General features: G+C 36.8%; 1 protein-coding gene across 3 annotated transcripts; it reads left to right on the top strand.

The window, feature by feature from the left end:
- The first annotated feature begins 94 nt into the window (after nt 1-94).
- On the top strand, nt 95-11,777 carry LOC124163441. 3 transcript variants are annotated; one of them, XM_046540356.1, is made up of 6 exons: nt 95-532; nt 3,575-3,765; nt 4,908-5,094; nt 8,959-9,124; nt 9,228-11,021; nt 11,148-11,777. In XM_046540356.1, exons 1-6 carry the CDS (start codon nt 280-282, stop codon nt 11,662-11,664), a joined length of 3,108 nt encoding a protein of 1,035 aa, XP_046396312.1. In that variant the 5' UTR covers nt 95-279; the 3' UTR covers nt 11,665-11,777. The 3 variants fall into 3 exon arrangements, with proteins under 3 accessions (XP_046396312.1, XP_046396310.1, XP_046396313.1); XM_046540354.1 differs by having other exon boundaries at nt 96-532; nt 9,228-11,777; XM_046540357.1 differs by having other exon boundaries at nt 501-562; nt 9,228-11,777.
- The last annotated feature ends 1,711 nt before the right edge of the window (nt 11,778-13,488 follow it).

Genomic DNA, 13,488 nt, shown 5'->3' on the forward strand with positions numbered 1-13,488 from the left:
GCAGATTCATCTTAATTATTCTGCAACAGCCTCTCTGTCACTCGCTTAAAAAGCCCGGCAAGTAGGTATCGAAACACAAACGAAGCGAATTGCGACAGTGGGAGAAAAGCAGAGGAAGGGGTTAATCGGGTACCGTGTGATGGATTATGTATAGGGGTAGTTAGTTTTGATCATTACACGGCGGTTTATCAATACGCCGACTAGTTCTAATAGAACGATGTAGTTCACACTAATCTCTTCGTTTTAGTTTTTTTTTAAACTCTTGTGAGGGTTTTCATCATGGCAGACCGATTTCTTCGCGTAGCTAGTTTCGCAGCTGCAGCAGTTGTTTACCAGACTGAGAAAAAAATTCGGCGACCAATAAGCGAAAGAAAAAAATGCGGAGAATGTTACAAGGAAAAATTAAAGAAATCCAAGATTGAGTCAGCTATTGCAGAAGCCCGAGAAAAGATAGCACGACTGAAGAACGAAGTCGGAGCTCCCGCTATTATCGTTGGTGTCAGTGTCGATGGAGAAGTATTGTGGAAAGAAGGTGCATACAGAATATGACGAAGCCATTCGCGTAAATCCTGTTTTTACCACTAATTTTCAGTAATTGTGGTCACAGTGTTATAAATAACTTTTGGGTAGAAAAATATTTCCTCATGATTTTTCCGCTCGCCCAAATTATAGCTCTTTTTAACCTGTGGCCATATTCATTTTCCAATTTTTTTCTTATGGTGTCAAAGAACTATTTATATCCAATGCTGTCACAGCGGTCGCCTGATAAATGATAATCTTATCATAAATCATCATAAGGGGTGCTTGTATCGCTCCCCGTTCCAAAGTGCATTACAACCCAATACATTTCAACTTCCATAGGTTCTCCCTTCTAATTTATTGCATTTCTCTTGAAGTTTTCTTATAACGTGTGGTGGGAGTAATATTTCCCCCAGTTTTCTGATAATACCATTGGGGTATGTCCACTAACCTAAGTCCTAATTATATACTTTTCATGGAACCTGAAGCAAGTTGAAACTGAAAAAAATTGGAAAATAGTAACTACACAATATGTTTAATTTTAAGGAATTATTAAGGGAACAAAAGCATGAAAATAAGCAAGCTTTTGATGAACTCTCCGAAAACTGTGTAGTAGTCCCACTATTCATTTGGGAGTACTATCAGTACTGTAGTTGGGCTGGTACGGTGAACTCCTTAAAATCCAAACTCTTTATAAGCGTACCGGTGAAACTACCTTTTTTGAATCTGTAAAAAAATAGCCCTACGGTAAATTGTCCAACGGACTTCAGAAAGAAAAATCAGAAATGATTATTTACCTGTTCAGAGTTATCTCGTGGCACTACTTGGAACTAATGTGAGAGTTGGAGTTTGACATTTCAATCGCGGCTGGCTGTATAATATATGTTCAGCTGTTGGCAAATTTTAATGAGTACCGCCTAAATATTTTTCCGAACTACAGCACTGAGTACTGCTCTGTTAAGACCGCAATATACACGGTGAATGATTATGCTGAATGATCATGCATATAAAGTCATTCGCCATGTATAACGGAAACATTTGTGAATGACCGTATCATGCGCATTATTATTCACTGAAAATTAGAACATGTTCTATTTTGCTCGCATGATCTTGTAATGGTGGCATGATCATTCACCGTGTGTAGCGGCTTTAATACCTGGATGCTGTGGCGGATCCAGGAGGAAGTTTAGAGCTACTTTGTATTTCAATTAGTTAAAGTAGGTAAATATATCAGAAAATATGACTAAATACTTTTGCTCAAAGTGCCAGATCCCAAATATTTCGATTTTATCTAGTGTGTGTTTCGACCCTATGGGGGAGGTTATAGTCCCCCTCCCCCATAGATCAGCCACTGCCTGGATTTTATCTACCAAAAATCGTACAAATTTCCTTCCTCATAGGGAATTTTTTCTTTTCTGTTGAAACAGCAAGTAATGGTTTTGCTAGTAAGAGGACCCGCCTGCCTTTGTGACGGTGCGGGATTCCTCATCCCTTCCCTTCCACTCCTATCCACTCCTTCGAGGCATTGTCGGGCTCCTATTGTGGCGGCACCTCCCTCCTTTCTCCTTCCTTGTCCTCCCCCTTCCATGTTGCAAAGGTGAAAAGCGAATTTCTTACAGACCCTGCCCCGGTAGTGTAACCCCACGAGCTCTCCCTGGTGTCTCATTCCAAGTGCCTGGATGGATGCTAAACCTGGATGCAGGGAATTTAAAAAAAATGTCAATGTTGAAGAATGGTGAGAGGGAAGCTATTCAACAGCCATAATGAATCAGGAATTTTTTTCGTTCTGTTCATTCCAGAATCACTTCCATTCCAAGATATTCATTCAAACCTTGGTTTAGTTTTAGTGATCATATCTGTATTTTATCCCATTTTGAACTGGTCCAGAACCAAAACTTAATTTTTTTCACATTTATATGTAGTTTAGATTACTTGTCAGGAAGAGTGAAAATCATTTCTCCAGCAGAGGTGGTGAATTAAATTATGATACAAATGTTCAACCCAGGATTTTAACTGGGGCTCCATGTATTCATTCAGAGTGAAGTTAGCCGGTGAAGGTAATATCTCTGGTGCACTTTTGGGTACCAATCATACCAATACACTTCAGTTTAGTACCCAATTATTTGCAAAAATTTGAAATGGTAACATACAATCATATATGCATAATAAAATTTGATGATGACTTTAATTAGACTGTAATGATTTTGAAAGTGGCAATTGATGAGTTATCTGGGAGTTAAATCTTCTCCTTTCATCAGCTGAATTCATTGTTTTACATCACATTACCACTGGCCTAGGAAGAACAACAGTAGGGTACTAGGCAGCAGGGAGACTGGCATGTCTCATTTGTGCGTGCCAAGAAAGCCATCTATTTTATAAGGGCATTGACCTTTAGGCTTTATTACATGGTCCCAAAGTACCTAAAAGCTCCTCTGAGTATGATGACATTCAAGATCGAGATTAAAAACTTTTTATTGTCCAAATGCCTCTACTTTATCGATGAATATTTATCTTCGTAATTTCTTTTGTATTTAAATGTATTATTTCTATGCCATAATATTTTCATGACATTCCATGCACAATTTATGTATTATACTTGTTGTCTGGCAAATAAATACACTATTATTATTAGTAGAAACATCTCTTTAACAATTTCAACCCTAAGATCGATTTGGGTGGGCGATGGTAGAGCTTACTTGTAACTAAGCCTCATGTGTGTACATTTCTCTGTGCCTTCTTGTACTGGCAAGTATTTTTGTGGAGAATGTCAGAAGGTTTTTCCCAGGATTTGAATCATGACCCTCCATTTTGCATTTTAGTATTCCACCAACTACACTTACCTGAGCAAATAAAAGAAAAGAAGCTCATTAATATTTATTTTCATTTTTATTTATCTATATATTTTTATTACTGGATATTTTGGCTTGCAAAAATAAGTCAATTTTAATAAAATATCTGTTATATGGTTTCTACATGTTTTAAAGTTTCTAAATTATCAAGAAGAATCTTACTTTTAAGATAGGACCAAGGAGCTTGACTGTCTTTTTTCTTATAGGGCTAGGTTTTTCAGATGTGGAAAATCAGGTGCCTGCTCATGAGGACACTGTAATGAGAATTGCTAGCATAAGTAAATGTCTGACTGCAGCTGTGGTGGGCCGTCTGTGGCAGGAAGGAAAAATTGATCTTGATCAGCCAATTCAGAAATATATCCCAAATTATCCTGAAAAATACTTTGGGGATTACTATGTAAGTTTTCTGAAATTTGATCTTTATTGCCTCAGGTAGATTTTCAACAATGCATTTTTTAGTGTTGCATCATAAATTGGGTAAAGGCCAATATTGCTTGTTATGCTCTTGAATTTAGCACACATTCCACACAGTTCACTGTGACATTGCATAGATTCTTCATCATCTAGGTTTAAATGACCATCAATTCTTATTTCAGCAGCAAACTGAAGCACAAAAACAAATAATATGCCACAGATAACTGGTGGAAATGTTTGTTATGCAGGCTTCATGCCAAATATTCCTTATAAATTGCTGATCTCTGATGTGTTTTTTTGCCATACTCTCTTGGTAATTTCAGCCCCAGCACCTGAGAGATGATTCCACCTGGTAAATTCTAAGAATGTCACTTTCTCTTCCATATGGTAGAGAAAATTTCCATTTTGTGATGGCAGCATTTGGGTAGAATCTTATTATCATTCTGTAACACTTAGCTTCTTATTCTATTGGCTGCTCACAGTTTTTCAAATAGGTCCACTCCACCCATATTCTGGAATCAACGTAGGTTGATTCAGCAATTTATATGTCCTTTTGTCTCTGTCCCATCTACCTATTTGACTTTTACCTAAAGCTCCCTCTCTAAGTATATTTGCGGACACAGTGACTTGATTGTTCTCATTCCACCTTTAAAAGTCAATTGGTTTTCCTCATTTTGAATTGCATGATAAGGACCACTTGCTTCTTTCTTTAATTCCCAAAGGGAAGCTTTTTCGGTGCTATCTGATCTTATTATAACACCATTACGTTTGATCCCCCTTTGTGAAAAAGATTCAATATAGCTTGATGGAGTTGAAATAATTGTTGGTGAAAACTGTGCTCATATGTGGTAAATATTCATTAAATTATATCATTTTTAATTATTTACTATGGAAAAACTTAATCCTTTAAGGCCTCGATCTCAATCCTACTACGTGCATATTTGAAGCATTAGAATTTCATAATTGCCTATCTTTCAGTATTTGTCCTGTGATGTTAACAATGGACTTCTGTTAAATATGTCCTTTTACTGTGCAAGGGTTTCAATTACATTTCATGTGTACATATTTTCACCAGCATGAAGTGATAAATCCCTTCATCTAACAAGGTTCTTATGTAATTTTCAGTATACAATTACCACTCGGCAGCTCATGAGTCATTTGTCAGGTATTCGACATTATTCTAAAATGAAAAAAAGTGACTCAATGAGCAGTGGAGATGGACAGCTGGAAGAATTCTATGGCAGGGAAAAGTATGAAACTGTTGAAAAATCCTTGTCAATCTTCAAAGATGATGATCTTCTTCATCCTCCTGGTAAGGTACCCTAGTGGTAAATATTGTTGCAACTAAGTTGTACAACATAACTGTAGGTATGTGATGTGGGTTATTGATATGCAAGGTGCGAGCATTGCTTGCACATTGAACTCTTCATTCATTGTAACCTTTCGCAATGTAATGCAATACATGGCAATATGTTTGCAATGGATACAATTTTGGGAAATGATAACTTTTGGGACCTATTGTGTCTGTAGCTAATTACTGTATTTTCCTGTAGAAGCCTTGCACCTTTTTTTCCGGAAATGGCGGTGAAAAAATGGGGGTGAGCGGTTTACACGAATCCTCCAAAGTTCACTTTTCCCTAAAATTCTTATCATTTATTTCTCCAGAGTGTAGCATTGAAACTGGGAAACCTTCGCATTTCTAAAGCTTCACATTTCATTTCTATCATCATTTAACATTATTAATCATGGAAACATAAATTTATTGATTTAACAACGAATCATGGGTCCTATATTAGACCACACCCAAAAAGTGTTAGGAAGTTTTTTTTTCCTCACGAGCCGGCCCAAAAATGGGGGTGTGCGGGATACACGAGGGGGCGGCTTGCATGAGTTAATGCAGTAAAACCTCAATGTAGTGAACCTCTTTACATCATAAACCTCCATGCATCATACCACCCTTACGGTCCAGTCAGATTTACATGTAGGCAAACCTCTTTGTAGTGAACATCTTTATCTCATAAAACCTCCACTTATCATACCAAGGAGACACCCCCGAGACTGCCTAACTACCTCCGCAAATTGTACCAGAGACATCTAGAGACCATTTATGCAGCCACAGTTACATACATGGAATGACATTTTCAGCAATAAATTTTTCACCCTTTTTTCTTTAACACCTTTAATATGCTTTCATGTTAACCATTAGCTATGGCCATTTTGTTCCAAATGAGAGCATACCTAACAGTTAATAAGAGAAAGATATCCAACTATCCTAATTACATATGTTAAGAGACTGTTGAATTATGAGAGATCACATCATTTTCTCTTGAATCATGGTAAAAATCACACGATAGCACTCGCTTTCTGTTATCATATGTTCACTAATGCAGGCATGTTTATTTAAATGCATAAATATAATGGTTTAAAAGACAGTAGTGCCTTAAATTTACAAAGGATATGAAAAAATGGTGCATATCACTAAAACCGCTCCATAGTGAAGCTCCACAAAGTAAATTGCCCAAATTTTGGTCCCCTCCATTACGATGTAAAGAGGTTTTACTGTACTATTGTTTGGAGTGGTGTAGCCAGGATATTGAAATGGGGCGAGAGGGGTTTACCTTAGATCCTGAGATTTCAGGGCCCTTCTGGGGTGTATGTTAAACATCCCAAGGTAAAGGGGGATCCTATCCCAGAAAATTATGGGATTTTTGATGTCGAAAATTGTTTATGGCACCTCTAAAAGCTCAAGGGGATGGAGGGGTTGTAACCTGGAAAACCACCCTTCCCCCGTGGCTATGACACTGATTATTTGTTTCCTTTTGCGATAAATATATAATACTAATAAATACATAGAGAAAAACTTTTAATTAAAAGATTTTTTTAATCTCTAGAAATTATGAATCAAATTGTGTTAAATGGTGAAAAATTTTAATTTTACAATCATTTTAATGACAAAATTCAGTGTTTTAATGACTTCATAAAAATTGCTTCATGATTTTATTATTGACTCTCTATCTTTTCAAATTGAAATAGGCGTACCAAAAATATTCATTTTGATACATTTCTGATCCATGATTAATTCTTTGATATACCCTTCTCAGAAATGTATGTATGTATACAGAAATGTATTATTTTGTGTGGAATATCCACATAACATTATTTTTTCTCCATGTGGAGATATTTGATTGTTTTTCTTCCTTGTGCTCTTACCTATGTGGATGTTGTCTGTAGTGAAGTCTTGCTGGGTAAAGGGTCTAGCAGGTTAAGATGGTGAAAAGTGCTCCCCGATATTTTGAGAAATAAAAAATATACACTTTGAGTGCATCCAAAATTATGTGCTTTCCCAAAGTTTCAGACCTCAACAATGAAAAATAACCCCAGAAAAAATTGAAACACGAGTTTTAGTTTTTTAACCTTATCTCCAGTTTTTAGTTTTATAAAATCTTTTTCTCGATTTTAAATTGTGTACCTATACTATTATGGTCTACCATCCTGATTTTTTTCAAAATTTTTGGATCGAAAACTACTCTTTTACATAAGTTTGAAATTTTCAAAATTAAATTAAAAATTTTAGGAAACAATAGACACGCCAAAAAAAATATATGTTGTTACCCCTATCTCAAAGTATAATCCTAATTTTTTTCAGATTTTTAAAATTGATGGAACAGGGTTAAAAGCATGAATAACTGCTTTCTGCCATTTGCATCTTTGTATTGCCGGAGGATATTTGATTTGATTGTTGAGAGCAACAATTGTTGATCAGTTTCTAATATTATTGATTAAGAATAAACATTAACATAAACAATGCCTATCACACTTATATTAATCGGAATTATTGTTTATAACCCTACTGTTAAGCTTTAATTTCCTATTTAATGCATGAAAATGGCAGAAGCGGTGATAATTGAATCGTCTATTCGAATGTACATGAAGGCCTTTATACATGGGGCAAATCATTCCGCAGGTTAGCATTGAAAAAATTTGTTGAAATTGCAAGAATCCGATCCTGCAATTAGAGCAGGGGCTATTCTCACCTCTGACAGCAGTGCATTCTCTCGTGCGTTGTAGCAATTCACTCCTTTATTCGACGCAATTTTGACTGCCCCTTCGCACATAGTTAAGATTGCACAATGATGCGTCCCGAGTAAAACGGCCTAAGTCACACTAGTACAGAATTTACGGCACGAAATATCATTATCCAAGACCACGTCATTAAGGGGTTCTCTAAAACTGTAATGTAAAACACTGGTTTTAGTTATTTATTAAATGTCAATTTCATAAAGAAGTTTAATCTTCATGACCCAGAGATGCAACTATTTTATGAAGCCCAGGATGTACCTTTTTAGATAAAAAATGAAGGTAACAAAGTTTTATTCTTTTTTTTCCGTGATGGATGATTTTCGTACAGTTAAGTGTGAATTTAACAATCATAATTTATTTAGAAGTGTGTTAACCATTTGTCCTAATTTATTTAAATTTTAAGAGCCATTATTTTGTGGCCAGCTATGATAAATTCTGAGGGTTTCATGTGAAATAAATTTTTCTGTCTCACTACTTTTCTCTAGCATTGGCAGCAATTATTTTACTGCCCGTAACGTTTGGCCAATGATAGAGGATTTCTTACTGTGGACATCTGTGTTAATAAAAAGATAAACAATTAAGGAAGTACCGCATATGTCTGAATATAGTCCCCCTTTTTGTTCCAAAAATGCTGGTGGTAAAAGTAAAGGGGGGACTATATTCAAAAGCATTTTTTTTTTTAACTTTTCCCGAAACTGAAGCCTCAAAATTAGGTGGGGGACTATATTCAGAGGGGGACTATATTCGGAGAAATACGGTTATTAAGTTATTTTTCACAATATTTTATTCACTAGGTAATCTGTAAAATTACTACAAATTATCAAGTTGCTTCTTTTTTTATCCTCCTGAGCTGTTATATGCTGGTAAATATCTGACTTAATTTGAAATATATGTTTATAAAATTCAACCTCTACTTGTGGGACTGAACTCAGCTTTATGTTTTGCTGAGGAGCAACCAGAAACCTATACAATTTTGGGATATACCTCAGTTTTACGGGGACACCTGCTTTATTGTTAACTTTGTAATGTCTTTGTATGTAATGGCTTACATTTTTGCCTTTCTAAACATGATAAAAATCTTATATATTTTTCTTAGGTTCTAAATATTTATATACTACATATGGATGGACTGTTGTGAGTGCTGTGATGGAAGGGGCTACAGGAAAAACATATGCACAATTGATGCGTGCCTTTTTCAGGGATATGGGCATGAGACGAACTTATCTGGATGAACATGAACCTATTTTATATGGCCGATCAAGGTAAAAGCATATTCATGTGCATACTTTCACAAGCATCTTTTCATTCCAAGCTGAAAGAAAAGATTAAGGAATATGTAAAATATTTGTTTTTGTTTATTCTCAGGTATTATGGGAAGAGTAAAAGTGGTAAGATAATAAATTCTCCATACGTTGATAATTCCTGTAAATGGGCAGGTGGCGGCCTCCAGTCAACAGTTGGTGACTTGCTGAAGTTTGCCAATGCTATGCTTTATGCATATCAATTTGGTGATGCAAAAGATGTCAGCAAAGCCAGTCAAGTGGTTAAAGTCATCAAAGGAAAAAAGAAAAAAAAAGGACTTTTCCCTCCAAAGGTGGCACAAGAACAGGAAATTACAAAGGTGGATGAAGCACAGGAAATTACAAAGGTGGATGAAGAACAGGAGAATATAGTGAAAAAAAGTGAGGAAACAGTTAAATCTGTGCCTGAACAGCCAAAGCATTCGAAAGTAGCTAGTGCTCCAGTTGACAGTAGTATAAGTGAAATAGATATAATAAGAGGTGCTGGTCGTGTGGCAGGAATGGTTGTGGTTGGTGTGGCCAAGTTTGTTGGTGGTGCTGGGGGTTATGTTTGGGACAGCATACGTCGAAAGCCTCAGAAACAAAACGAATTGCCTGAAGAACACAATGATAAATTGAGCAAAGTGGACAGTATGAAAGGAGTTGTTTCTCAAGGAGAATCATCCGAAGGAGAAGATGAGAATAGAGTTAGCAAAGTAGACAGACTCAAGGAAGCAGTATGGCAAACCGGTTCTACTGTGAAGAATGTCGGTGAGGGGGTGGCCAGTGCTGGGAGCTACATTTGGGACAGTATATGGTCTATGACTGGGAAGCAAGAGAGAGAATCATCTGAAGGTGAAGATGAGAATAAAGTTAGCAAAGTGGACAGACTCAAGGAAGCAGTATCGCAAACTGGAACTGCTGTGAAGAATGTCGGTGAGGGGGTGGCCAGTGCTGGCAGCTATGTTTGGGACAGTATATGGTCGATGACTGGTAAACAAGAGGGAGAATCATCTGAAGGTGAAGATGAGAATAAAGTTAGCAAAGTGGACAGACTCAAGGGAGCAGTATCGCAAACTGGAACTGCTGTGAAGAATGTCGGTGAGGGGGTGGCCAGTGCTGGCAGCTACATTTGGGACAGTATATGGTCGATGACTGGTAAGCAAGAGGGAGAATCATCTGAAGGTGAAGATGAGAATAGAGTTAGCAAAGTGGACAGACTCAAGGAAGCAGTATCGCAAACTGGAACTGTTGTGAAGAATGTCGGTGAGGGGGTGGCCAGTGCTGGCAGCTATGTTTGGGACAGTATATGGTCGATGACTGGTAAACAAGAGGGAGAATCATCTGAAGGTGAAGATGAGAATAAAGTTAGCAAAGTGGACAGACTCAAGGGAGCAGTATCGCAAACTGGAACTGCTGTGAAGAATGTCGGTGAGGGGGTGGCCAGTGCTGGCAGCTACATTTGGGACAGTATATGGTCGATGACTGGGAAGCAAGAGGGAGAATCATCTGAAGGTGAAGATGAGAATAGAGTTAGCAAAGTGGACAAACTAAAAGAAGTCGGTACCCAAGCAGGAACAGCTGTGAAAAGCATGGGTCAGGGAGTTTTCTCAGCTGGTAGCTATCTTTGGGGTAAATTTTCATCTGATCATCAATCAGAGAAAGGCAATGTAGATTCCAAGTGGCAGTCTGAATCAAATGGTAAGAAAAATACTGGCAAGGAAGACAGTGAGAATAAGCAAGAAAGTGGATGGTGGGGATCCTTGAAGAACATATTTAATCCAAAAGCTGTACATTCATTGGCCACCAAAGATTCGAATTCTATAGATCCATCTAGTCATAGCTTCCTATCTTCAAGTGAATCCATTCTTCAGGGAATTTTGCAGAAAGAGATAATTCCCTGTGCTGTCAGTGTTGTTTTCGGGATGGCCACCAAAGATTCAAATTCTATAGATCCATCTAGTCATAGCTTCCTATCTTCAAATGAATCCATTGTTCAGGGAATTTTGCAGAAAGAGATAATTCCCTTTGCTGTCAGTGTTGTTTTCGGGATGGATGATGATGAGGTAAATACATGCCATCATGGATTTCCTGAACTGGACGATTCAAATGAACTATATAATTCAAGTGGTAAATTACGTAATCAGTTGAAGAAGTCTCACATGTCATTGAGCAGCCCTTACGTAGCTCAGGAAACTATTGCAACGCTATGGACTCGAGTTGAGAGGACCAAGTTTTCTGATTGGGGTCCACATGTTGAAGGTGGCTATGGATTAGGGTTTGGTGTAGCACCTGCAGTCGATTGCCCTGGGGGGGTGGTTGATGGTGGACAACCCTTCATGATTGGTCATACAGGTGGTGCTGTAGGGGCAAGCAGTGCTTTTATTATTATGCCAAGGGAGCAGTGTGGAAATGATCCTCCCAATGGTGTGGCTGTTGTGCTACTAGCTAACATGCAGAGTGTGGGCTTAAATCAACTAGCTATTGACATTGCACGAATCTTTGCAAAGGCTACTGAGTGATTTTTTTGTTGACTTCTTGCACATTTATGGTCTTATGTCATCTTTTATAATTTTCAGTGTTCCAGTGCTAATTGTCTCCCTAAAATATTTTATTTACTCAGATGATAACTGGTCTATTTTTGAAAAAATAAGGTAATTTATATTTTGTGAATAAATTTTTACCTAATTGAGGCAGTATGTAATGGGATCATATTATTATTATCTCAATGATTAATTGAATATGTTTAATAAACAAAATGATAAAAAATGACAGCCATTCTCTTTGAAGGGGTTACGTGTATATTCTAAAGTACCCTTTCTCCTCTCCATTGTTCTTTTCTAATTAAGTCATAGCTTCCTTCATTCTCTGTTCATATTTTTACCTATACTTGTATCTGTTGTTATTTATATGATATTTTATGTATATTGTTCACATTCAGGATAAAAATACCCAAGCCAGTAGTTTACCGGAGCAAGCCGGGACCAAGCAGGCAAAGCTGGTAGTATGAGTGAAGATAGAGGGTTCACACTATATATTATTGCTTGATCACCATTAATAATGATAATATTAATTTCCCCACTGATACAGCTGAAGAGATATAGGACTTCACACTAAAATATCTGTACTGTATGTGTGAAGGTGATCATTGAATAAAGGATAGGAATATAGGTACATTCCTCAAGAACTGCATGTGCAAATTGGGTTAAAAAAATGTTGGTATTTAACGTGTGCCAAATAGATATTCATTGGTTAAACAGTAAAGCTGATCTAGAAGGAAAATTTTCACTTGTTTTTAATACCTCTTTTGAGTCAATACATCATAGTTTATCGGAAAATTTCTAGTATATCATGAAATCCTTTTTATTTGGGCTCAACTTTGATCTGTTTGTATGTCCCCTTTTCTTACCTTTTCTGCCAGGCATATAATGTTTTAAGGTATGATATTCAATTGAGTTATCAGCCAGGCCTATCCCTATGGCCCAAAGTTTTCTCTCTTCTCATGTTATGTGAGAACCGAAGTTATAACCAGGATAAGCTCCTGCCAATAGTTTATTCTAATTACTTCCCTGCTAGTCTTTCATATCTGTGCCTTGTGCAATTTTTGGATCCTTATGACTACTATATGTATGTAGTTCTTTTCAGATATCTTCACCTTCTCATTTTATTTTTCTTTAATACATAATAATCATATATTGTCCTTGTAAGGAGAGAGATTAAAAGGACAATTAGATGTCATCATAAGGACATTTTTGTAATGAAATGCAAAAGAAAACTGTAACTCCACATAAATTTGATACATTTAAACTGGCTAATAATTAACAATCATGCATGTAATGAAATCCCACCTATAATGAGGTGAGTTCCTCATCCTGTGGACTTTCCTATTAACGCCAATGTTAATTGCCCCGTGTTTAACTAAGTCAGATGATAGGAAATCCCAGCTATTACAAGCTATTCTTTGGTCCCTTTGGGAATATCTAATTTCCTCTTTTATAAAGAAATTACGGCCATCTTGGCTACATAACAGTTTTATGTGCGATCATCACCACATAGCTATTATGTGTTGATCTTAAAATCCTTCTCTTTACAGCCGTTTGTTAGATAGTGTGGACGATTTGTAGCTTAAATAAAGACGATTCATGGAATATTAGCCGGCAATCCTGTGATGTTTGAGGAAAATTCCTTTAATATGATTATAACAAAATCCTAGTTATTACAAAATTGAACAATAGTCCCCTGAATTTTGTTATAGGCGAGTTTTACTGTACTGTACGACCTAGGTTTTGACATGGCAGGTCATTATCTGGTGCATTTGCACTGAAGACTTGATTTTTGTCTATTTT

This window comes from Ischnura elegans, chromosome 8, assembly GCF_921293095.1.
Source record: "Ischnura elegans chromosome 8, ioIscEleg1.1, whole genome shotgun sequence".
Classification (NCBI taxonomy): Eukaryota; Metazoa; Arthropoda; class Insecta; order Odonata; family Coenagrionidae; genus Ischnura; species Ischnura elegans.